Raw genomic sequence first — 27,861 nt, 5'->3', positions numbered from 1 at the left:
AAAAAAAAAAAAAAGTATTTCCAATTCTGTTGCTGCCTCCGTCTTCCTCTCCTCACACCGTGATTCACAAGATTATTTGGAGAGTGATGTCGGCCTTACTCTACACCGGCTGCACAGTAACGAGCACAACAGTGACAGCTGCGAGTCCTTCCACAGTTTCTGGAGTGTCAGAGCTCACAGGCTGAAAATTCAACGGAGGGCTTGAGGTGTAAATAGATGCTTTGGTTTGCAGTTGCGGATGGAAAGCTTGCGTGAATCATGAGTGAAGCATGAGTAGTGGCAGGTGTAGTAGACATGCCACTACATTTTATGCAAATTTCTAAAAGGATAAAATGATTCGGTGATGACATTTTCAACAGATGTATGTATGTATGTAAACTGCAATTTTAAAGCAATTAGGTGGACATCGTCTTATCCATCCCATTTGGTATGACACTCTCCACATTATTCGTTCCTGTCGCTCCACGTCTGTCGGTCTTTGCTGTTATCGGGCTCATAATATCATGGAGTCTGACCTGGCATTAGTGTTGTTTAGTTATCGATGGCCCGGCCACAACGTGGGTACTCCTGCCTGGCTCAAACTGCTGCTGCATCGCTATCATCACCGCTGCTCACATGTGACATTAAATCCACCCAATCATCCACCTTCAGATTCTAATTCCCCCTCGATGGGGTTGTGTTACATTAACTGCATACTCAGTATTCACACAACTGTTCCCCAGGTGAGTTGGAGCTAAACGCCTTATTACGTTCAAGGGCCAAGGTGTATATTTGATTTGTTCCCGCTCAGAGATGTGTTGTTGCCCCTTTTAATCATCCGGATTAGTGCGGTATATCAGCTTAATTAAATGTGGGAGCGGGTGGTTTGATTTGGTCGTATTGAACATCACAGAGTCCTGCGGTGTCGGATCAGGGTGCAATGTGGTGTCGCTGCGTGGCTTTTAGACGCCTTTTCTCAGCTGGATCAATACGATGCTCGTCAGTCGGCCCTGAGAGGGAAACGTCTGTGTGTTTGTGTGGGCGAGTCTGTCTCCTTGTGACTGTGCTGTTTTCATCTCCGTCTCGTCTCACTCACCTTCTCTCTCTTGGACATTTACTCATAGAATCTTAAGCTGTGAATCTTTGCATTTCTCCTTCACGCTGTCGTTATCTATAGAGAATCTGGTAAAACACATGAATCAAACACAGCCTCTGAAGATATATGTGAGAAATTGCAAATGAACAGATCTGCCTGTCTGAGAGTGCTGCCGGCCTCATTCACAATTAGTCGCACTAACCGAAATAAGCCTGGCTTTATGGAACGGGCCCCTGGTATAGGTTCCATGTGATGCTGTCACTAAGTCCAGGCTATGCGGCTGACGACGTCACAATAATGATAATATTTTTCTGATTCATGGCGACATGTCATGAATCATATTTCATGGCATCGGCTACCGGACACCCCGGTGGTGTTTCATTCTTATACATCAAGCAAAACTCTTGTAAAAGAAAAACACTTCAGTAACTCATTTGTTTAGCAACAATTTGCTCGAAATATTACAATATGGCACGGTTCCATTGAAACACAAGAAAAGATATTCAATCATTGCTCCAGATAGAGAAAATGATTCCTATGATCAAAATATACAAAAGGGAGCTCAACTGGAAACAATTCTGTGTATTTTTGTCTCCTTACTTGAATATTTCTGCGTTTATTTGACAGCGATAGTCGGGAGATTAAAGGGAAGAGAAAGGAGAAAGAGTTAACAAGAAAGAGTTAAAGAGTTAGTTGGCCAACCTGAACTCGGGTCATCGCGTTAAGTCAGCATCTTAGAGCTCCAGGCCACCAGAATGCCCAAAGATTATATGTATTTTGTAAAACTCTATACATTGTATATATGGTGTGTTTCAGGTGTTAAACCGTGTTATACCTGCACGTGTTCAGATGTGTCAACAGCTCTTATAGAGCAGTTACATCAACACATCTACAGTTCCTTGGTTTTCTCTGCTATTTTGCTTTGTTCTTTCTTTCTTTCTTGCCGGCTTTGATTCGACTCCCATTGATACACACACACACACACACACACACACACACACACACACACACACACACTCACTTGCACACATTCCTACACACAAAATCCCTTCCCCTCTCTGAGACAGGGCCCCGTCAGGACACTGTGAAGTGTTTTGAATGTGAATGCAGTGTAGCCTTGTCTGCCATTAGCATGCCAGGCTGTCCGGCTGAAAGCTGCTCTCCTGTCGTCCACCGACACACACACACACACACACACACACACACACACACACACACACTTTCAGAAGAGGTGTTGCTTGCAGTAAACACTCTAATCTCCTTCTTTTGCAAAAACCCTGACATAAACTCCCAACGCTATTTGGCAATATTTATCGCAATGGACAAGAGTGAGGGGCTTACTTAAAGCCATCTCTGTTGCCATAGCAACAAAATGTCCCAAAGCAGTCTCTATGGGGGGGGGGGGGGTGTTTGCCTCTGCAACCATTAGCAATAGAGGTGGACGCCACTCCGTCTGCCGTCTCTGATTGGCTGTGATGGACATCTCTATTACACCTCCATCCCTCCCAAAAGAAACAGCCCCAATCAAGAGAGAGCAGCTCATCAGGGCTGAAGAATCCCGATCCTGCTACTTGATGGAGCTGCAATTAGATGTCAGAGCTGCTTTACAACCCGTGAATCTGTCTGGGGGGGGAGCGTCCTGGTGGGAGGTGGGGAGGGACTCGGGGACAATGGTGGGACAATGATGAAGATAAAATAAATGGCAGCGATTTGTCAAAACATAATGTTGGATTTAGGCAAACAGTTTTTTGTGAAACCAGGATGTTGATACATAAATGCTCAGTCCAGGGCGATGAGAAACAGAAAAACAAAGAAAAGAAATAAAAAGGAGTTCAGCGTGTGATAGAGGGGAGACGGGAGGTAGATGATGGAACAAGAAAGGTCACGGAGCCGGAGTCATGGCTGGGAGGTTGTGTGTAGCCGAGTCTGCCAAGCCGAGCCGGACGCTCTATAAATAGTCCGATACATGTACTTTTGAGGGCCACAAAGGTTGATATTCCTGGAATCAATGAAAATGCGATCGCCTCAAAGAGAAGGTCAACAACAGTGACTCATGTGGCACTAGAGATTTAATTAACGTGGTTTTAGACGGAACTCAAGTTGCTGTTTCAAGCTGAGAACCACAGAGCCTCGGGAATGGTTTTAACAGCCAGGATATGTACAGGAGAGCATTTCAAATACTTATTAACCTAACGCCTGTTTGACAACTATACAGCACAGCAAAAACAATAACATATCCAGGTTCAAATCAATTTCCATTAGATTAATAATCAAGACAGCAATCCACTAGAAGCTAAAGATAACGATACATGAATAAATACATTAAATAATAACAATTGAAGTATAAAAAATGACGCTTTTACTCGTTATATGTTACTTGTTTTACCTGTTATCTTTCACAGACATAAAAAAAACAACATACCGAATTGTCAGATGAAAATACATTGGGTGTTCTCCTCATATGCTATTTTGCAGAATTTACACAAGATAACTGTGAGGAGTTGTAATATTCAAGCTATGCAAATGTGCTTACACAGTAAAGAAAAGTGTAATGTTTTCAGTACTAGATATGCTTACTTCTATATCCCTGTTCCAGTTCTCTTTGTTTATCCTATTATACATATTTTAATACTATTTATCTTTATCTTTCTTTGTCAAAGTTAAAGGCACTGACTCTTGCCAACATACGTGTCTCACTGGGACGATCACTTTCGGGGATGTAATCCACTTATCAGATCCATCTCCTGTGCCGCTTCAGTTGTGTTGTCTGCCGTTACAGTTTTGTTTTGTTGTCGTCGGCATATTTGCGTCCTGCTCTGTTTACTCGGAGCCCTCGTGTTTGTATGAACAGGGGAATTGTTTCATGTCCACACGCTGTCAGGACAGACGGGATAAGAGATGGTGGAAGTAGATCCTGTACAGCAGAGCAACTACTACCACTCCGCGGCACAACCCTGCGCTCATCGCCGCAACGCCTGATTTGGTGTGAATTCAGCTTTAGTCTCGTTTTATAAGGGGGGAAGATTATCTTATTTTTTATAGTGAGAATTGAACGTTTTTGTCTCTAGGATTCAAGTTTTAGTTTAATTAAACTTCATTGCAATCATTACCGCCGTATAAGTGCCCTTCAACAAATCCCTGAATCCCAGCCCGCTGCAGCAGAGCTCTTCTGCAGGTGTCCAATAAAAGGATCAATAAAGTAACCTGTTGTATTATTAACCCTGCACACACCGTAGCTAGAAACTGCAGCTTTGAGGCTCCAAACAGCTGCTTGAGTTGCACCACTGACAAGGTTTCCCTCCACTTTACCTCTTGACGTTGACCCTCGCCCACGAAGCCCCACCACAGCTGAAGAGCAACCATTAGATGGGACGCCTTGTTACTATGCTGATGACGTTAACGTTGCACTCATGTCCTACATTCTTGTCTTCTATTACTCTACAAACTTCATTCTCTTCCAGAAACCGATGGCCTTATTGTCTACAAAATGTTCGACTCCTGCAGAAGCAGTTAATTTGTAATTATAAAATCCATAGAAATTGCTTCTTTTGCAACAAATTCTTTGCCCCGTGAATAGCCTCCCAAAATCCTCCCACTCTGAAGCAGATCCCCAATTTGCTCGCAATGAATCTCACTTGCTGCGAAGGCACAAACTGACATGTGACGGCTAATTTTCAGTCAGTGCAGGCGCTTCCGTTATGAGCCGGAGCGTTATTCACTCCTCTACATGCTCCTCTGAATCACAGGGCTCCATTCCGCTGCCATCCCTGTTTATGCTAATGCCAGTATTTTCATTATCTCCGCAATAAGACATTTAACAGGCACTCTGCTCATCAGCCCGTCGAAGAGTGGCTATAATTAGAGTCAGCCAGGCGCTGAGGCGGGGGGCCAGAACGTCACGGCTGATTTGAATGTGGACAAGTGTCGAACAAGCAGGGATCTGATTTCCGTAGAGCTGTCAAGAAATGCGCCTGCATGTGGTCTGGATAATTGAAACGGGTTTATTCTAGAAGTGGAATGATTGTTGGAGAAGGTGACCTCGTGACTGTGATGCATACTGACTACGTAGTAACACAAATGCATGCTGGATCACCCTCATTGTAAATGACACCCTGCTGGAATCTGTCCAGCGTTTTGAAAGTTAAATCTGTGTGTTTTCATGTAAAACTTTGAGGCATGAGAGCACAGTCTAAAACCTGGATTCAGACCTAGGTTTTAGTCTTGCACAGTGGCTTAAGAAATAAAAACTTGCCCCTTAGGGATGGAGTGAGACTGAACCTTATTTCAAGTGTGCTATAACTTTAGCAACAGCCATCACCAGCAGCTATGTGTCGCTCTACGTAGCACAATACGCTAGCGCTTTGAGCTGAATGCTAACATGAATGCAGTGACGATTTTAAAAGGATGATATTCAGCAAATCTAATGTTTACCAATAGTCACCATCTTAGCGCATTAGCATGCTTGACATTTGCTAATTAGCACTAAACTCAATCAGCTGAGGCTGAGCTGAATGGGAATGCCATTAGTTGTGCAGGTGGTGCATAAACAAATAAACATCAACAAATGTCAAGCTAATGATGCTACAGTTCATCCCGAGGGGAACGTGAATCTCTGCACCTCGATTCCATGGCAATCTATCCAACAGTTGTGGAGACTTTTAATTCATCCACACTAACCAAGTTGGTTGTTCATTGCAGGCATCTTCATGCAAAGATAGTACGCTCATTCAGTGCAGAGGACTTTAGGAACTTCATCTGTTCGCCTTGAAAACACAAGGTGATTAGATACAGTTTGTAGAGGGAGATTGAGTTGGAGAAAACTGGTTTGAACAAAACTGAATTTGACCGAGACGTAACTGTCCTATAGGTATGTGTAGCTTGAACAAAACACATGAGAGACAGTGACGCTGTAAAGCTGAGAGCTGCAGCAAATAAACAAAAAGAAAACCACTGCAGCCTTGATGCGCGATGATATTTACACTTTCAGAGATATTTTTATGCACCAGCCGTCTGCAACCACGGGGTGAAAATTAAACTGGCTTGTTAACATTTCTCATTTAAAGTAATGAGCACTGCTCCCTCCAAGCCTGTTCACTCATTGCAGGTTGAGAGGTTTTTAATAATGAATGCTGATAATCTTACAAATCCATTTAGGGGGATGCTGGAGGGCAAACAGAAACCCATTTCTTTTGTCATGCCTCCAGGACGGCGATAGCATTGTGTTTCTGGGGTTGTCTGTCTTTCAATCTGTCCCATTTTCATGAACCAGGCGGCAACCTCCGGTCCCGAAAAGTGAAGCCAATGCTTAACTTGCATTCTCTCTAATGGCCAGCAGGGGGCGACTCTTCTGGTTGCAAAAAGGAGTCTGATTGTATAGAAGTCTATGAGAAAATGACTCTACTTCTCTCTTGATTTATTACCTCAGTAAACATTGTAAACATGAGTTTATGGTCTCAATCTCTAGTTTCAAGTTTTCTACAATACAGCATGATGTTCATTTACTAAATTATGGTTCATTTAGAGTCAAAATTGACGCTAATGAAGTGTATGAATTAGCCACGGAGTTGTCCGGTCGGGGACTTTTGTTTGTTTTAATCTTTATCCTTTCACAGAGTGTTTTCAATTCATGAAAGTTAATTGTAAAACTTTTGTCGCCTAAAAATGTCTTGCCTGCTCAGAGTTCGGTTGTATTTAGCTCCACCCTCTGATGTCACTTCTAGTTACAAAAAACAAAATGGTGACGGCCAAAAACAACAACATGGGGGACTTGAAAATGCTGAACTCAAGGCTTCAAAAGCTTTGGGTGACATCACAGTGACGTCCACCTCTTATGTACGGTCGATGTCGAGACGGGATTCCTCAGGAAGGCCTTGAGAGAATTTCTTAAAATTTGGCACAAATGTGTTGGACTCGAGGTTTAACTGAAATTCATACACACGATGATCGACTGTTTGTTGTGCAGTGTATCACTCAAACAAATAACCATACCGTTTCAGCACATACTAACCTCAGCATAGCAGCACTATATAAACCGGCAAGTGTTTCATTATACAACTTCATAAACATCTGATTCTCGCTTTTACAGTCAGTCATGTAGAAGTCATCAACTCTCAAAAGTTGTGGCACCTCATAAATGTTTGCGGGTAATCTCATTTAGACTTTATTAAAAATGAAAACAGAATGTAATGTTATGTGTTTGATAATGTACATTGATCTCATCTCTAAAATTGTATCTCATTGTCAAGATGAATGCCTCTGACACGATGCGCTGGTAGAGCCGCTCTGCTTTCAAGCTGCACTGTGAGACCTTTAGATTGTTTATCTTGACATTTCCAAAGTGATCAACTTCTTAAAGCCACATTTCTGCCTCTCGGTAGCTGCAGTGGAACTGGCAATATGTGGGTTGATTCACTTACTGGTGGTGTGTCTGTCAACAGAAATAATGTGGTCATACATCCCATTAAAATACTTTGCTATCTAGTAGTACATTGCTGTGTTGTTGATGGCACTGGTGGGTACATGGTCTCCATGCCAGCGATGTCAGCGATGCTCGTGTGCTCAGTTATTACTGGCACCGAGACTGCTCTCAGTCTGCCAGCAGGGCTGAGCGGCTCCCCACCTCGTCCCCTCTGTGCTGCTGGAGATGTTTTTTTAATTTGTACTTTACTTGGTCGTGCTGAAACCAGAGATGGGCTGAGGGTGGGCTGCCTGGCATCATGAAAAGTGCTGTGATGTAATGAGCAGAATGATCCTTCGTTGAGGTCATACGCCGGGTCGTAGCAGTGCCCCTTGACCTCTACTTCCTGTCTGAACAGTCAACAACGGGTGGGACGAAGGGAGCCAGGTGAGTCTGAGATGAGGCACGGGTTGAGTGAGTGATGAGCTAAAGAGCAAGCTGCATTATGCAAGCTTAAAATACTGGATCCTGTTGTATGGCTGTACGAGCTCAAAAGGGTGCTTCTACTCAATACTGAGCAAAGGGTCTGAATTCTTTTTTAATAAATTTGTAAAAATTTCTACATTTCTGTTTTTTTCTGTCAAGATGGGGTGCTGAGTGTACATTAACGAGAAATAAAATGAACTTTTTTGATTTTAGCAAATGGCTGCAATGAAACAAAGAGTGAAAAATTTAAAGGTCTGAATACTTTCCGTACCCACTGTATACTGGGGGGGAAAAGAAAATCCAATTTGATGCTGTGTCTCTTTATCTAGTAACCACGTCGACACAACCCTCCAGCCTAACTCTAAGAGCCTTGCACAGTTTGTGATGAATCAACTTGAAAGCTGAAACCGTCGCCGCTGAACGGGAGAATGTGGAACAAAAGACCACCATTATGGGTGTTGCTTATCAGCCCTATAGGCCGAGCTGTGACACAAGCAATTTGTCAGAATAACCGTCATTACGGTGATTTTCGTGGCAGTGTGCACACCGGTAGTGTTCAGCTCACACTTTGTCAAAGCAGCACACCTGTCTGGTTTTTACCACTTAACCTGACAAAACCTCTGTGGAGTTTTATACACCTTCTTTTATTCTCTAAATGCCTTCCAGCCTTAGTGAGAGAGAGGAACTGAGGGATGGGGGAGAGTGTGAGAGAGAGAGACACGGACTGTGGGACAATCAAATGAAAGAAGCTGATGTGTGGGTGAGTAGGTGGCAGTGGACGGCTGTGAAACCTGAACAAGAGATAGCGACAGGCAGCGGCGTGGAGCCAAACCAAATGTGTCACCGCCTCATGCTCACTAGGCCAAGGAAGGAATTTACTGGCAGCGGCGGCCTGCTAGGAATTCAGCAGGGCAAAGTGTGTGTGTGTGTGTGTGTGTGTGTGTGTGTGTGTGTGTGTGTGTGTGTGTGTGTGTGTGTGTGTGTGTGTGTGTGTGTGTGTGTGTGTGTGTGTGTGTGTGTGTGTGTGTGTGTGTAGTGGTCAGATTGTGTTCCATCTCCCCCCCGGCCAGTTATAGTACCGAAGCTAGCATGCCGGCGCTCCCTCCTACAGTCAGGAAGAGCGTGCGGTTCATGCAGCACACGTCCACACGCTCGGAGGGAAACAACAGTAATGACGCCGCAGCGGTGACCGAGTGGACACAGGTAAACAAAAATAAATACAGGAAACAGTCGGGGCATTTCAGCTTTTCATTATGCTGAAGAGACTTCCTGCATCTTTTCATGGTTTTATTTGTCTGCAGTGGCAGAACAAGGTGGAAGTGGACTCTAATGTAACGCTGAGCTGCTCTCTGTCTCCACTGCCAGCCACCAGCAGAGATGGACTGATGTTAATCAGCGTGCCTGATAGCTCTTCATACGATATTGTATCTCTGTGTATGGGTGCAGGATAGATCATACACTAATCCATTGTGCTATTAATAACTCTGCAGAATGCACTAACTAGTCAGAGTGGAATGATAAGTGGGTTTGAAGTTTCTTTTATTGCTCTGCTGAATAACCTTTAAAATATTGTGATTTGTTGACTAAATGACGACCGTCTCACAAAATCTCACATTTCTTGCTGTTTTTAAATTATTATTATGAAACAGATGTTTCTTTTGGCAAGGCATTACTTTTGGTTTTGCTTTCCTCCTAAATTGAACCTAAATGTATTTATGTATTTTTTTAACCAAGTTTTTACAGTGAGTCTGATTTATTCTGAAACTGTTGAATTGTGATCTGTAGTTTTGATCTACCATAAACCTTTATGTGCTGATGACTAATAATTAACATAGTGCACTACGCAATCAATTTATAGGTTGCGTTGTGTCATGTAAATCTCTATTATTATTATTATTACACAATACATGTATTACTGTTTTAAGTGAAAGGTATTGTAGTATAATCAATAATCAAATATCATAATCTTTCATTAAAAAATAATGAAAGATTCCCGAACAGTTTATGAAAGAAAATGCACAAATTTGTTCAACTTACAATAATAATCATATTTATTTCATTTCAATAACATGTTTGGCTTTCATTCACTTTTAGTTGCAGTCGAGATGATTTTGAACCCTTTTTGATCACTTCCCCCCCGGTCATATTGTGCACGTATTTAACAACAAAAAAGGCAAAAAAATGTATTTCTCTGTATTTTTTTAAATATATATATATATATATATATATATCAAAATCCAATGATCTTTTTGTTCTCGTAAAACAAAATATGACGTGCTTAAATGAGCCAGAAACAAATGATTTCAACCAATAATATCATGACATCCATCCATCAATCAATCTGCAACTTTTAGCGTCAAGGGCTAGATTCTAAACCCGCCCACTTGTTATCGGTCCAATCAAATACAAATTATTTAATTCAAACCACTCATCAATTCCGTTTCACTGTGACTTTAAATAATCAATGAATGTGTTCAGTACCAATACATTAAGATTGTGCTTTGAGAACCTCAACAAAAGCACTTGTGTGTTGGAGTTCATCGTGTTGGGGAGAGCTGGAGGCTGAAAGCATCGTCATCGAGCTCCTCTGACTGGCGGAGGCTGTTAAATAATCAGGCCTCTCCGCAGGCTGCCAAAAATCAACCGTCATAATGTTTTAACCTACTTTTGTGTTGCGGCCAAATCAGGACCCCTTTTGCAGCTGTGGCATTGTGCAACTCAATTATGGGATTTTTATTTAAACATTAGGCCATGGACCAAAGTGCCATTTAGTTCTTGGCAGAGGTGTGTGTGTGTGTGTGTGTGTGTGCGCCTGTGTGCCTGTGTGCCTGTGCATTCATGTGTGTGCTTATGTGCGGGTCTGTTATCGAATTAGTTAAAGGAAATGACTGGTGCTGGTCTGTGCTCTCTCCAATAGATTTTAAATGACAGTTTTTACAAAGAGCACGTTTTCTGGCCTCTGTATCAGAGACCGTTCCGCATTCAACTGTTGGACTTTTTCCAAAGTGTCATTTTGCTTTTTATTGTAATTTTATTTTCCCAATTAAGATTTGCCCTCGGTCTGCTGCTTGTTAGTTTTGAAAAGGTCACACAGAGCCACAGTGTTCAAAATAACGTCTACTGTGAGTGCATTTTAAATGAGCTACTTTTATTTTTTTACCAAAGATTTTTTTAACGCTTAATTTCTTGATGTTTGCTCACCTGCAGCCTGAAACACACTCTCTTGCACCCTCCACACACACTTCAAAACGCAAGCATCATTGCTCTCCCTCTGTCTCTTCGTGCCTAATACTGTACACACACACCCGCAAACACATACACACACACACCCACTTTGTTAAACATGTACAGTGTGCTCTGAATGGCAATGACCTTGCTGTGTTTTCCCAGCACCGGCAGCGCTCCTCCCCGCCCTCCCTCGCTGCACTTCAAACACATTTCATGTGGAAAAAGCCTTTAAATAGACGTGACCTTTGACTGAGAGAACACCTACTCGCCAAATCATTTAGAAACACGCTGTCTAGCTACACATCTGTTAACAGGCGGGCAGGGTGGCAAACGAAGACAAATACCTGCCATTTATCGGAGATAAGAGTTGCGGGCGAAGCCAACAGAACCGTTCAGTCAGATGGAGGCGTGGCTTATCAGTGACGGTGACTTGTCGATCAGCCCAGCGTCGATAAAGAGACGTGTCGGGGTGCCATGTGTAGCATTATAACTGCAGTAAATCATTAACACATTAACTTTAGCCCGACAGAGTCGGTGGTTATTAGCTGAACACAAAGGAAGAGCACAGACGAGAAGCCTGGCAGATTCAATTCAGCCTCTTTTATGCTGCGTCTTACGTAACGCCATTAAACTCTTCTGGAACTTAAATGTAATTTGCCTTTCACTGGATTTCATCTTACATGCTCTTCTGATTAAATCCAAGTACACGTTTGCAAGAAGCATCTTCCTGATTGGGTCAAAAAGCAACCAATTTAAAAAAACAGATTTTTAACGGTGAATAGGAATCACACTTTGCCCGTGCACTCATTGCGTGTCACAGGATTCTTCCACAAGCCGCTAGCTTGACAGCTGTGAGCACTAACAATAACCATTCGTTTACATTCATTACAAACATATATCGCCTCCACACGGCTCTCAACTCACTGCTAACAGTGCTAACAGCGATAACAGTGCAAACAGTGCAAACAGTGGGGAGAACAGGAGGGTGGGTGCTATGGTTCCGTCAACGATGGTAACGGCTGTAACCGCTGTATGAGGGCAGTGCAAAGTGTCGGCCATGAGCTGGCCAGTGTGCCACACACACACACATGCACATTACAAAAATCACTGACAGCCAATCATGACTCAGTAGTCAATAGTCTCTCTGACCATTTACACTCTGAAGTAACCTTGATTATTAAGATATGCCAACTCATTTTTGGCAATAGAAAGAAAGACCTTCAGACTGTAATTTCTTTTTAAATTTATTATACTATATTGATCCCTTAAGGGGGAAATTTGTCTATGCATTTGACAGGCGCCCGGGGAGCCTGGGGTTCAGTGTATTGCTCAGGTATACTTCGACACGTCGATCGAACCATTGACCTTGCGGTTGCCATACAACCCTCTTAACCCAGTGAGCCACGGTCGCCCCAAATTTACTTTTAGAGCTACGAGTAGCTGGCAATAGTTTTTTGTGTTTAAAATGTCAATAGCGAACATCTCCATCACAATTCCTCATAAGCCAAGGTGATGAAGATGAAAATATTCCGTTCATGATGATATAAATACTCTCATGAAATGTGTTGGTGATTAATCTTCAGTCAGTCGATTGATCATTTCAGCGGCACCGCTCAGCTCTTCCTGTAACTTGGCTACGAGGACAAACAAGAGTAAATAAAGCGAGCGGAGTTCCTCAAGAGACCCGGTGACACCCGAGTCACATGACGCAGCAGGTGGGGCTTGCCAGATCATGTGTGGCATGCGTGATCACGCCTGTTTACACGAGAGGTGTGACGCCATTGTTTACGTAAGGTTTACCGCCCGTCCTTCATAAATGTCATGTGGATATCGACCGGGGCAGAAAAGTCAAACGCTGAGCAGCTGACAGCAGTTCAGTGGTCAAGAGGAAGTTTAACTCCCCAATGTCATGCCTGCCTTAAAAAACAGAAAGAAGTCTGCCTCAGCTGCAGGGGAGCTAGTCTGATAAATGGAGAACAATGGAAGAACAAAGAAAAATCACAACATTACGATACTGGCTTGAAAGAGAGAGTGGTGTTTGGATCTCAGATGACAAAGTAAAGACCCGTTTTGTCTGAACAGCTTGTTTGGGTTTTGTTAAGAATTAAATGGCATAAAAGAGCTTCTTTTATATCTTCCAGATCTTCCAGTCTCATGTCACGAAACCCCAAATTACTGTCTGAGACTGGATGCTGGCATGAACGGGAGAGAAGTCATGGGAGTGATGAGCCTCTTTGTCTGTCGGGGTAGTTTTCTCTGTAAAGCAAGCTGTCGTATCAATAACAAAAGTTCTGTACCTCCAAAGTTACACAGACAAAGAAACTGTGATCAATTTGGTGGTTTTGATAGAGGCATATGTTCCCTGCTGGGATCAGTGCTGAAACAGGTGCCAGAATCTCTCTCTCACTCACTCACACACACACACACACACACACACACACACACACACACACAAAAGTGTGTGTGAGCTCAGCTCATTGGTGCAATCAGTCTCGTGTCGGGTGCACCTGAGAAACCCTGCTGAATTTTTACAAATATGGCATCAGATTTGAGAGTTCCAGCTGACACTAATGGTGAGAGGAAGGATTCCGAAAGTTTGATTCATTTGTTGGATTGATATGTTGCAGACAGTCTGAGGAAATGATTCAGGCTAGCATGTTGCGGTGCATCGAGGCTATGATGATCTATTTATGAATGGCAGTTTGTTCACATGCTGACAGATCTGCTGCTTCCCTGCGTGGTCTGTATCAGAATCCCTCTGGCAGAAATGATGTTCTGCCTAAACTGCTTGCACGTTAATGAAGAAGGAAACATATGTCATGTAATTCTTTCGACCAGCAGCCGAAGGCGATATGTCTTTAGGTTGTCCTTCTCTCAGTCCGTCCCGTTCTCGTGAATGCGATATCTCAGGAACGCCAGCAGGGAATGTCTTCAAATTATTGATATTAAAAAATATCGTCCGCTTGGACTCAAAGAAGAATTGTTTAGAATTCTTGTGTCACTGTGACCTCACGCCCGTCCCATTAGCATGATGTTTCAGGATCGCCTTGAGGGAATTAAAAAAGAATGGACAAAGTTCCACTTGGACTCGAGAACCCGAGAACTCGAGGGTTTTTAGAAAAATGTCAACATTTAAGTAAAATATCATAAAAAGTTGATTTTCATATTGGCACAAAACTCAAACGTTACATAAACTCTAGAATCTAAAACGTTTAAACAGTCGAGTCGTCGCTGCCACCCTGCGGGTAAACACATCTGTCACAGTGTCGCCCTCATCTGAGACTATTATGATCAGTTGGAGTTGTTGTTTTTTTGAGAGGTGGCTCTTTAAAGGGTATGGTTATTATGTAAGTGCTGGAGAGAAGTAGAGTAGTGCCTCAGTTGTCCCTGTCCTTAAAGTTTATGGGACAACAGAGTTGTTTGGAAGAGTGGAATACATTTTTACAGCTACACTGTGTGCTTTCAGCTGATGCTGTGTTTCAGGTGCACTTACCTCTCAGCCACAGTGAGCTAGAATGGAAATAACGTGAGATATGAAACATGACGAACACGCTAAAAGGCTGAGCAGAAGCTTTGAATTCAAAGCCTCCGAGCACTCACATTCTCACCTGAGCCTCATGTGAGTTGTTGTTCGTGCTGAATGATACAAACTTCATCTGTACCTCTTATCACAGCTGTCATCCACAGATACCGTGTTCACACTCCAGGTACGCCGACCCACAAAACCACACAAGGGGACGCGTCAAAACTAACTACGAGTAAAATACGAGTCAGCATTTATATATATATATATATATATATATATATATATATATAAAGGGGGAAATCGATCAATTAGACAGCAGATAATCAGGGATATTTGTCTTTATGTGTTTGATGAAACCTGATATTAAAATTGGACAGGATTAATAGCTTAGTAACCCTTCATATTATCATCTGTTTGTTGTGTAGCAACGAGTTTTCTTCTGTAGAAAAACAAGCAGCAAGAAGCCTCATCTAATTCTACACACACATACACTGCAGATGCCAAAAGCATTGGCGACAGCATGATTAGAGCATCTTTTCTCCGGATCTCCTTCTGATCCGCTGATGTTGCTCTTGGTTTTGGTTCTTCGACACAGTTCTTGTTATGTGACTGTTTAACACTCGAACTAAACGGTCACTCCATCGAAAAACTCTCGCTCTTAAGTGATATTTACCATTTATGTTTTAGACACTGATGAATTCCATCGCCACTGAAGCGGCACTTCTACTCGCTGTGAGAGCGAGACACAAAGGACTCACAGATGGGAGGCGTGTTGTGTGGACATGTCTTTTATTGCCTTTTTATTAAAGGGCATTGTTAAAAGGGTGCTTTACAAAGCTTTGAGCGCCGCGTCTAACATTTTTTTCCCCTTCACAGCTCGGTCATCGACTGAAATGACACCATCGTGGCGTCGTTGCATGTCGCACTGTTTTGAACCTCGCTGCAGAGGGAAATCACAGCCGCAGATAAACAAGCTCTCAGGACTCTGAGACGCTGTTCCCGTTCTCATCCTGCAGTCAGACATGGCTTTATCAGTTCCCCCAGGAGCAGTGCTTCACATGTCAGCTGAGAAGTAAACAAATGCGCTTGATTTGATCTTGGAATTTACCGCTCTTCCACTGAGAGCATTTGAGGGGTCCTCAGCGGTCATAAATACCTCTGTTACCATTTAATAGTCTGGCAAGGAGATCAGAGTTAATAGGCTTAGCATTTCATTTCATAGGCTCTGTATGAATTCTGCATGCGTCCATTAGTACTCACACATTAGTGCGAATGAGAGATGGTCTTACAGCTGTCACCATGGCATAATTAACGTAATTTCTTGAGCTCATGTTTATGATGTGTTTTATTTATTGTATTAACGTCGCAGCGTGTTTATTCATTAGGACAAAGGTGTTTGAGGATGCTTTGCTTCACACGTTCACACTTAGACGTCGTAGATTGTCACGTTAACACAATAAACCAATAATCGAATCATTTGTATTAATCCTGTTAGCATCATTTCCCGCTGAAGTTCCCATTTATGTGAGCTGTTCCTGACTATTTAACTCATTTTCTTTCTGAATGTAATCCATGTACACCAGCCACCAAAGACTCCTGCCATACATATTCATACCTTTCAAAAAATGTATCGCCAAATACTGTAGTTAGATAGATATATCATTTCATATATTTATTATTTTAGAGGATTTTGATATCACCAAAAAGTTTTGCCATTTTTTGAAAAAAACAACGGTACCAAAAATGATTTACCTCAAACCGGTTGTGAGGACTTCCTCCAGATCTGTAACCATAATGCAACATACGTGACATCACCTGGATTGACCCCGGTAGCTGTTTAGCGGTAAACCGGCGCCGACAGACCGCGGCTGCCGTTTATCATCGGCTGTTGAATTTGTCGCGACCCTGCAATGAGACAACGTCTCGGCCATAAGTCACGGCTCAGAAGCCTGTCAGGACTTTCTGTTTCTCTTTACATGCTACAACTGATCTATTATAATTCCATCCTGTTCTCAGAGCGTATCCCCCTGAGGGATGCTACTATCTGGAGCTCTTTGGTGTGTCACACACACACACACACACACACACACACACACACACACTCTGGCAGCATCTCCAGAACCGTGCTGCTGTCCTCTCCTTGTGGATTGGAAGCAAAGGTTTTTCTCCGTGAACACACTCTTCATTTCGCTCTGTAGAGATTTTTATTTTTTATTATGGCCAGCTGTCAAACGTGTGTGTAAATGTGAGTGCAGTCCCCTGTGGGCCACTGCAGGTGAGTCGTCAGCAATCCAAATTTGGGGGAAAAAAAGATAGTGGCAAGCAGTGAATTCAAGAACTTGTGATCTGAAGGCAAAATGCCCCTTTAGTCAGTGGCAAACATGATGTCCATGTGTTTATATGGCCTCTGTTAGAGTAACTGTCATTAGTAGTAGTACAACTAGTGAAAGAAAGCGTCTGGAGGCAGCGCGTTGAGACGTGACCAGCTTCATGTGATCGTGTTTAGGTCTCATGCTGTGAGCTAATAACAGCATCGTCAGTGCTCGTTATGGAGGCCGCTGCTGTCATGTCGCCGGGTCTTCTGGGAAACCTTGTAGTCGTGTCGGGTTTGATCTTCTGCTACATGGAGCAGGAACCTGTACAACATGAGTAATGTGTCTGATGCAGAATGGAAGACGGTGTTACTTCGCATCGATCGTTGTGAGATATGGGGAAAGGTTTCTGAACCTTTACACACACACACACACACACACACACACACACATGGGGTTTGTTTGATGAGTGTTTCTGGTGTCTCTCTTCAGTGTTGGGCTTCTGTTCTCCAATTCAGGGGAAAGAACTTTTTATCAGACTTTTGTGTCGCTAGTGATTCTGTGGCAAACTGCACACAGCACTGATGCTGTTCCTTTATGTTTTTGAGGCTCTGTTTACCCAATTTTTGTCTGTGTGAATACATTGGTCTTCACACTCGTATATAAAGGGTTTATATTCACTGAATTGGCTGGAGAAGTGCTGTTGGTTTATCTGCCATATTTCCCTACCAAAACTTTTTTTTAATTTATGTTTTTTTTAAAAATATGATCCAATATTTAAGCACCGAACTACGGGTTATTTTCTATACATTTGTGGCATTTTTCAGATGAATCCGTTACTTAGTTAGCTGCTCGTCTGAATGTCAGAAAATAGTGAAACATGTCCGTCACAGTTTCTAAGAGGGGACGTCCCAAAGATGAGCGGATTACAGAGATGTGAAATTAAGCCTGTTTCAGCACTATTGTGTTGTCAGACAAAGACAAGGCAGCATGCCTTTTATCCTTTAAAACTTTGTACTTTTCTAGTTTTAATTATGTGCTTTCACATTTTGAAGTTTGTCCACTGACCTCTTTGTTCATTAACTTCAGAGCTGTAAAAACTTCACTATAAACATCAATATATCACTGCAGTCATTGTCAAATCCCTTCTGTGAGTCATTCAAGCCACACACACACTCACACACACACACACACACACACACACACACACACACACACACACCGTGACCCTCCACGCCACCCTGTGTTGTTTACCTTGTCAAAGGCTTTTACACTCTGGCTTAGAATGACTGACCGAGTCTATAACTGATGGAGGCCCAGGCCTGCGCTGTCATTTTGTGCTGAGCCCAACACTTTGTTCTACACAGGCTGTACGGGGCGGTTTGGGTGGGTTGGGGTTGGGTGGGCGTCCCAGCAGCCAGCCCTCACATTCTACACGGGGCCGGGAAAGTCAGGGACGAAAGGCCCATCGGGGTGGAGAGGTTGGACAGAGCCTCTAAGCCCGCTACTCCTCTGGGGAATGATCGGCTTGTGTCCGCTGTACTTGTAAAATCTGGGGGGGGGGGGATCCAGGGTGATACTCTCACAGTGTTTGCAGAGCAGCCGCGGTTTCTAATTTTGTCTCTCCTCTCTCTCCTCCCTCTGTCACATCAGTCACAACCAGAGCACCACGGCGTTTCGCCATCCTGTGAGCGGGCAGATTTCTGCAGAGAACATGGATTTTATCCTGCAAGAACAGTGAGTGATGAAGTTTTCTTTTACTCCTCTGCAGCCGCATACATACAAACAATACACAAAGCTGTTGAAATAGAAATGATGCATTGACTTCCTCCTGCTGTCTTGATATATACAACACTAAAATTGGCAAAAAATGTCTTTGTGTTTTCATCTGTGAGTTGAATGCCACGCTGTGAGCTGCTTATTTTATCACTTTCTTTAAAGCGATGATAAATCCGGAAGGATTTACAGAAACTCCTTTCCTGCTCTTTCAGTTGTGACTGTTTTACGGTTTGTTATAGTGTTGCCTGAACTTCTGTTTGACAGCGACTTTGAAAACATCTTACCCGAGCCTTAAAGTCATCTTTTCTTAAGGTTCAGCTTTAAGTTTTAGTTCTTTATTGAGTGGGTATTTGGCAGGTTTCAATAGAAGTTCAGGGTTGTTTTATGTGAAGACGTGGGCCTTTTCAATTCACTGCTATAGGAGATCTTGAGAGGTGTTTCCCCCCGTTTCCAATCTTTATGCTAAGCTAAGCTGTCACGATACCAGAAATGTAGTAGTAGATACCAATGCCAGTGAAATTCTACAATCTATTCCTTCAAACAATTGTATTTATTCAGGATTCTCGTCAAAAACTAGCACTTGAACGCATCATAATGAAACTCAATGCAACCTCCATTAACGTTGGCTGCTGATAGCTTAGACAAACGAGTACTGTCAGGTCTTCAGAGTTTTGGGATCCACTTGGTACCGAGGTATCGGTTCTTCTACTCAGCTCATAGTGCCGCTGGCTGTAGTTTCATGATTAGTGAATCCGAGTAGGGATTTGCGGCACAACTTCACCGACTTGCACGGAGAAGGGACAAGGCCAGCAACACTTGTAGCCTGCAGAACAACTTGACTGTTAAACCAACGTGTTCGGGCTTGTGGCTTTCGTCAGGGTCATGATGAGATACGAGAGTAGTGTCGATCTTGTCATCTGTCTCTCAACAAGGAAGAGGATGAGTGTATTTCCCAAGATGCCGATCTGTTCCTCGCATTCCTAAACTAGAGGTTTTTTTTTTTGTGAGGTGCAAGGGTTAAATCTACAGTATGTCCGTGAAGGGAGCAGAAAGTAGACAATTGGTATTTTAACCAGACTGTCTCGCTGTGATCGCAGCCTCACAGGACATAAATATGTTTCTTTGTACTATTTTGGTGCTTCATCACTTTAAGAGACCCGGTAAGTGCAGGTCTCCGTAGAATATACAGGTCAGAGTGCTTACTCATGCTTGTTTAGGAGACATCGCACTCTAAGGGCTTTGTGTGAGCAAAGCTTTTCCTTACACTGAGTAAACCCAACACCAGACTTTCCCCACAATAGAAACGATCTCTAAGCTCTCAGTTACAATAGATGGGACACTCCTGCTGCCCCCAAATTGTGATGTAGGTCAATAAGACTGGAGGATACTAAACACATCCTCTAGCTTGAATATAGAAAAACAAAAAACCTACCTCTACTACGAACCAAAAACAAACAAGAAACAAACACTTAACAGCTTTTGCACAGGGGGTTTGATTGGTTAGCGGCGGTGTGCCTGGAGAATAATAACTCCACGTCTTGCTCCTGGCACTGTAAACCAGTTTTTGTCTTTTATATGTGTGACAGTGTTCCCATGTTGTCAGTGCTGCAGGCCGCTGTCTAGAAACAGACTGCAGCACTTCCTCCGTTTCTTTCAGCTGCTTTAAAACCGTACCTGCATAAACCCTCGGGAGGCAAAGTGGAATTTGAATGTGAGCTTGCAGAATATATATATGGCGAGCGCGTGCTACTTCCAAAATACCACAATTGAATTCATTCCTTCACAGCAGCGTGGTGCTATTGAACATTTTGGCTATCGCTGCTGTAGGAGTGGAAGAGTCTGAATGCCGTGAAAATGTGTCCGTGTTATAAAAGTAACGGCAACAAAATGATGTATTATCCCGTGACCCTCATATTTTGGGTCTAAGAGCTGCATATTTGTTGTCAAAGTATGATAATTGCTTTATTTTCTTTTAGGTCCTAACCGATAAGTGGCATCATTATGCCGCCCTCTGTAGATTTGAAGGCTTTTGATGACACCACCAATCACAGCACTTAGTTTGATAATTGCTAAAACCTTAGTTAACTCGTATCTTTTTGGTAGAACTCTAAACTGTTCTCGCCTTTGGTTGAAGACAAGTGGTCGGATCTCTAAGGAGAGCATGTGTTCCTGGAGACTCCTGCTTTAAGCAGGAACTACCACAGAGGAGGTCTTGAGCACTTTGACAGGTGTTCACGTGTCTGTCTGTCTGTGGACAGATTTTGTCAACACAATAGCATCACAACCGTCCAAGACACATTCATGGAACTTGAGACTTGAGAAACTTGAGGGGGGTGGGTCGGGGGTCGGGGGTAGGAGGTGGGAAAGGGGGCCCTCCTCTATACACCCCTGACCTGATTTTTGCGTTGCAGCTGGTTTGATCCTATCGCAACTTCTCCTCTAGTTTAAAACTGGTTTTGAACCTCAAGAAGACAAACTCTATGCGTTTCACAAGTGGTCACACTGGTGATCCGACATGAATCCATGCCCTCAGATTGGGGAATCTTGCTAATTCCGTTCAGAAGTAGAGCGGGTAGCTGTGGAACCAGTCTTCACCAGTGGCACTGTGGTAAATGGCATCCAGCCCTTCATAGTTATATAGTTAGCAGCATGCGCATACAGGATCTCTCCTTTTTTAAATTCCTACTTATGATTTGGTTGTCTGACAAGAGTTATGCAGGAATCTGCTCTCCATCCAAAGTGCTCAGTATCATCACACTGTGCTGTATCCATTAAATGTCTAAAGTTAGAAACCTTTATTCCTCTCAGGACGCTTCACTTCCTCAAACATAAACAATATCTGTGATTGTTGTAATCAGGGTCTCAGTGTGCGTGATAATTGTTTTCTTTGACTGCCAGGTCCCACTGTGATCTCGACTATATATTGTTGGGTCCCAGGCGTAATAGATATTAATCTATCAATGAGACTTCCTTAATAGATAAAGCTTAACACAATTATTTCCACTTCTTTTGGTTGATTACCGTGTGTGTGTGTGTGTGTGTGTGTGTGTGTGTGTGTGTGTGTGCGTGTGTGTGTGTGTGTGGGCGCTTAATATAAGAAGGTCAGACAGAGGAATCTTTTTTGTGTCTCTGTTCTTCAACTCTTACTTCACCTCCCGTCTGGATCTGAAGCCCCAAAGCTCCAGAGGTGGGAGACACCTTGAGCCAAGAGATCAGTGCTCTCAACCTCCTGGCTTTAGATGTACGGCCTGATGTTCCTCACTCAACATCAGAGCTTCATCTGACATATACATTAAGGCTCCTGCATTGCATCTGTCCGTCTGTCTGCATATCCTTTGCGTAACTCGAGAACCCGTTCATCCGATCTACCTCAGACTTGGAGGGTGTATCGCTGGGGGAAGAAGAACGGCTCTTGTTGGTGCAATTAAGACACGCGACCGGTTCAATATTACTAAACTTTGACTTATAAAACAATCCAGCATGTCGTCCACAGCGGGCAGACCAACGCTCATCGACTGCAGTTCACCTCACAACCAAACTCTTCGTCACTTCCTGGAGTCGACGTAAACTGACAGCCGACTGGACGCCGAGTCGAACCAGAGCGTATTTCACCAATCGAGAGCTGGGTGTGTTGGCTGTATTTACTCGCTGTAGAAATTGTAACTTAACTTGTGACACTAATAATATTACTGCCAGCAAAATACTTTTGCTAATTAATAATCCATGCTCTACTCAGACCTCAATTGAAACATTCTCAAGCTCTTGATGAACAGTGAATCATATATTTTTAGGTACATTGTGTTCCCTTCGTGAGAGTTATGATACTGGTTTTATTTTCTCATCCTATTAGTGCCAAATATCTTTCACGTTTTATTAAATATATCTATGCAGCTAGCCTCAAACACATATTTTACTAATTCAGTGAAGGGCAATTAATAGAGCTTTATGTGCTGCAGCTTCTAATGTAATGAATAAACGCATTCAAATGTAATGAAGTTTCGCTCCATTTCCAGCGGCCTATTTTCATTTCACCTCTTGTTCATTTTTCCGTTTCTGTCTCGTTCTTTTCATTTCCTCTTCTCTGTTTCCATTTGTCCCACCCGTCCAACTTGTTCTGCTATTCTCTGTCTTCCTTGTCCTTCAAATTATCTGTCACACTGTAGCTCTTTTCTCACAAATCTGCTTGTTCCCTTTCTATTTTATTTGTGCCCTTATCTCATCTTCAGTCTTTTATCTTAATACAACATGACATGTGGATGCAGGTTTTTTTTACAAAGACTTGATTAAAAAATGTGAATAACGCAAACAAAATGCAAGAAATGTGTATGATGGATGCTCAGATGTAATTATTTCTAAATTTGTGGCAGACTCCGATCTAGCCGCCTGCCAGAGAAGCCAAACTAGCGTACTTTAAAACAAATCTTTAGCATGAAAGGCAGGAAGTGCAGTCTTTCATATCCTCATCCTATCCTGTCTCTGGTCCATCTCTCCATTCTAAAGGAGGAACCAGGTTACATTTTTCCTTGCTCTGTTCTGACGGATCTGTCTTATTAGCAGCTGTGTGGGCGTGAAGCAGGCCTGTCCAAGCTGCTATGATAACGTATCAGTACAACACACACACACACACACACAGCACCTCAGACATTGGTGTGTGTGTATTTGTGTGGTTATGTAAATAGATGGTGAATTCTGCACAGGTTGGAAGGACAGGATGTGCATTCAGAAGCATTATTAGAACGATACACTCGAGTGGGATTCTTTGCTGTGATTGTGCAGCACACAACTGAGTACCATCAGCAGCATCGGACTTCATACTCACAGTAAAGAGCGTCCAAGAGGGTGATGCATTATGGCTTTGGAAGACCAGTGAACTTGACTGAAGAAGCTTCATTAACAAAGTGCCTGAAGGAAAAAGAAAAGAGGATTGTTTAATCCCCTGGTTATTTAGAAAGAAACTTATTAATCAGAATTCATCAGACTGAAAATTCACTAGTTGTTCAATATTTACTTAGATCCTATCATTTATTTTTTTTGTATAAAAATATATTCAAAGATGTTTAGTGAAGATGTTGAACAAACTATCTTTGGTACAAAATGTTTTCTTCTTTAAAATCTTTGGGCTAACTTAACAGCACTTTTTATGAAGTTCTCTTCCAAGAGAATCTTCAGATCATTCCCCATGGATTGGTTGTCTTTGGTTCATATATGATACTAGCAGTTATGCAAGCTTGTTTTTAAGAAGCATCATTTTATCTTCAATATCTTCCACGTTTTATGTAAACATCAAATGAACTTAAAGTGCGCTTGCAGAGTTGGGAGTACTTGGTAATACTGTGAATGTCACAATGTGTGAATGAATCCTTGAGCCAGGCTAGCTGTCTCCCTCTGTTTCTAGTCTTTGGTGCTAAGCTAAGCTAATGGCCTCCTGAGTCTAGCTCTGTAGTCATGCACAGACATGAGAGTGGTATCTATACTGTCCTCTAACTCTCGGCAAGAAAAGGAATAAGCGAATTTCCCAAAATGTTCAACTTAAATTTGAATGGAGTACTATTTTGTAATAATCATAATGATGATAATGATAATAATATTAATAATAAATGTAATCAAAAATACAGCACGTTATTACAAGAAATGCAGCAAAAATGCTTTACAACAAAGAAAGATAGACATAAAATAAAAAAATATATGTTAAAAAACCCTCAGTGGAGGTAATTAAAGGCTTAATAAAGTTTGGCGTCTTCTGCATAATCACTTTTGGGTACCTGGGCATCTGAGGCAGAAGCAAACACGGACCCGTCCAGTTTCCCGCCGGACACAAATTCCCTACAGGGCACAATTACACCGAAAAAAGCATTTTGCCAGCCATCTCAGAACATCTTCCCCGGGGTTTAACCTCACGGCAGGTCTTATCTGTGTACAGACAGAAAACTGCCCCCGGAAAAAAAGACTGCTGGTCTCGATCGGCTCCTCACATTGAAGAATTACTGGATTTTTCTTTAAAAACAGTTCTTCAGCTGGGATTTTAAACATCTCAGGGTCCAGTGTATTTGGGGCCATTAATCAGATAAATAAGACAGGAATCGTTGGAGGCTAGTTCCTTTAGCACGTCTCTACCAATAACCATTGAATGTAATGACCTTGGGTTTGTTATTGCTGTTGGGTTTTAGTTTGATATGTTAGTATTACGGGTGACATGTTTGGTTGTAAATGTTGTAAATGCAATTCCTCTCATCTAATTTTAAAGTACCGTTCACAACAGAGATGATGTAATTACCATTAATGTATGTAGAAGACTGGGATTATATTCCCACCGTCTGTTATCTATGAACCCTAATTATCCAATTACCATCGCTCAACTGCCAACAACAGAGAAACCATTTCAGCTGCTGCCCAGGGCGCTATCTAAAAACCTCCACCGTGGTGCTATTTAAGGCTTCTCTGAGCCGGCATGAAGCTCTTGAGGTTTTCACTGAGGCCAAAGCTCTTTTGTAAACCTTTATACTCCTCCAAGGATGGAGTTTTTTCGCTCCACTGAGCTGCTCTTTTTTTTCATCTTCGCATTTATATACTTTCACACACATCCGTACCTTTTACTGTCGGCCACTGAGCCTCTCAGCTGGAGCCGAGCTAACCTTTAGATTAGCGCCACCCTGTCGACGACACATGCTGGCACACAAGGTGTGGAGTTCACTGGAGCTCATACTGCGGTATGAATATCTGTCAACTCCAGCACCGAGCTGCACCAGCCAGGCTCCTTTTTTATTGTTTTTTTATTTGATGTCAACGTCAACTATGGTGGAGGCTTCAGCTCACGGGTCATGAAAGCAGAGTTGAAACTCCATCTGAGAGCGTTATTAGCAACAGGGTGCGGCGGGTATTTGTGTGCACGGCGGCCAGCGTCAGCGGGCCTGCTCACCAGGGGTTATCGCAGATTAAAGTGGCTAAAGTGTCAGGACTTTACAGCTCCTAGGAGTACTTTATCAGCTCTTATTTTGGCAGCAGGAGAGATGGAATAACTTCCTTGGCGGGTTCTCAGTATCTGTCTGCAACTGAAGTGTGTTGAAGTCTATTTGCACCCCGTCTGTCCGTCTGTCTGCTTGTCATCAGCTCTGGGGTCATGTCTCACTGGTGGATTTCAAATTTTTCCCATGTGTTCCTATACTAGGCTGTTTATAACATGTATACGTAGTCACTTAACAACGCCCATTTGTTTGTGGACTACAGTTTTGAAGCCTTGAGTTTGGGAATAGGGGGTGGAGCTCGAGAGAAGTGAGGCCAGGCGGGGCCAGGTACTGCACCTTATGCTAGGTTAGCAGCTAAATCTAATGCTAGCTAGCTTGGTTAGCAAGGTAATTAATGTTAACAGTGACTCATTTTGGCGACCAAAAAACAGGCTAGTTTGTGATGTACTTACCGGAAAAATGGAACAGCCAACTAATTAGTTTGTTTTAACGCTGAACTATGCTGTGGTAGCGACGCTGTGGTAGCGACCTGTCAATCACAATGTAGCCACGCCTTTAAGGATAACCTGCTTTATCTTCTATTTTACTCTAAACGGGATCTAAAATTACTAAATGAACAACATTCTGTATTGAAGAAGACTTAAAACTAGCAATTGTTACCATAAACTCATGTTTACTGAGGTAATAAATCAAGTGAGAAGTAGAGTCATGTTCTCATAGACTTCTATACAACCAGTGCTTTAAGTTTAAAACCCTTCCACATTGGTTCCACTTTTCAGCAGAGGTTGCCCCTTGGTTCCCATGGTGTTATTCCAGACTTTATCAATATTCCCAATAAAGGAAATGAATCAGACTTTATGATTTACTTCTTCATTTTGTTGCACAACACAATATAGATCTCTAGCCATGCACAAGGCAAAGTCGAGACCAATTTTAGAGCAAAGTCCTATTCCTCTCCTTAACATTCATATTGTACATGCTCACTTTTAGTATTTCAAACTCTCTCACTTTACTGGTTGAACGTATCTGGGGAATCAAACTGTTTTTTGTTAACATATGCTTGTCAGGCTCTGGTCAAATAGAAGCTTAGTTTAGCTGAAACAGAGCATGCATGCTTGGTGAAACCCTTTCCCTTTGTAAATGGAGGTAAACAGAATTCCTGGCTGTCACTCGCCGTGCCTTTTTCCTTTTGTCGCATTTGTTTCTCTCAACTCTTCCTCCGTGTTATTCCTCTCATCACGTCCTCCAGAAGCTTCTTCTGTTCTCTCTCTCGTTGTCCTCGTAGTTTGTTTTTTTCCCCCGTCTCTGACCCTTCTCTTGCTCATTGATATGGGACCTGGAGATTTAAGAGAAGTTACGCCAACGATGTGATGAGTGAACACATGGTGCTTCGCCGGGGGGGCGGCTTGGCAATGCTTTGGTTGACTGTTGCCATAGCAGCAGCAGTGTGGAATTGAAACGGGGGGATACAAATGTAGGAGGAATGTGTGGTCTCATTCTCTCTCAATTATGTTCCTGGCTTTTGTGATTATCATACACTGGCTACAACAATGCAGCACCACCTTTAACTATGACCTCAGTGATCAACTTAATCGAATTTACACATTTCTGTTAATTTCAACAAAAAAAAATTAACATAATGAACTTCATAAAGGTAGAATTTGGGGCAGAGCTGCTGTATTGAAAATGGGAGAAAAATGTCAAAACTTTGACAACTGTGACACGCAAAACAACAAATCATCTCACCGAGATTTAAAGATAGAAAGATGACAAAACAAATATATAAACCAGAGACCGTCTTGTGACGGGATCACAGCAGCCGTGATGCAAAATCAGCCCAGACCACACCCATCGTCAAACTTGACTTTCATTTTGATCTCAACTACACCGCTCTAAAGTTTCAGGACTGGTTCGTGCGTGATTTTCACGCTGTCGCGGTGAGAAGATCTGTCCACGGAGAGGCAGATAGAAATACAAACAGCAGGTACGCTGCTGAAAACCTCCTCTGTGGTAGCTCCCGTGTCTCAAAGACCACATTTTGCCATGATGACTCACACAGACTCACAGTACCAGCATCGCTGTTTTTAAAAATATAT

General features: G+C 42.6%; 1 protein-coding gene across 9 annotated transcripts in view; it reads left to right on the top strand.

Moving 5' to 3' along the window:
* Positions 1–27,861, top strand: part of LOC116392116 (pleckstrin homology domain-containing family A member 7) — a 127,653-nt gene that overhangs the window by 50,416 nt on the left and 49,376 nt on the right. For 7 of the 9 annotated variants that reach the window (XM_031863293.1, XM_031863283.1, XM_031863342.1 and 4 more), the window contains one exon: positions 18,678–18,761. In XM_031863293.1, coding sequence (XP_031719153.1) covers positions 18,678–18,761 — 84 coding nt within the window. Of the gene's footprint in view, positions 1–6,851; positions 7,920–9,019; positions 9,162–18,677; positions 18,762–27,861 lie in introns of those variants that run through there. The other 2 variants (XM_031863334.1, XM_031863326.1) reach the window with 2 other exon arrangements.

The sequence above is a fragment of the Anarrhichthys ocellatus genome, unplaced genomic scaffold (assembly GCF_004355925.1).
Source record: "Anarrhichthys ocellatus isolate YVR2014 unplaced genomic scaffold, GSC_Weel_1.0 scaffold2, whole genome shotgun sequence".
Classification (NCBI taxonomy): domain Eukaryota; kingdom Metazoa; phylum Chordata; class Actinopteri; order Perciformes; family Anarhichadidae; genus Anarrhichthys; species Anarrhichthys ocellatus.
This window is presented reverse-complemented; position numbering and strand designations above follow the sequence as displayed.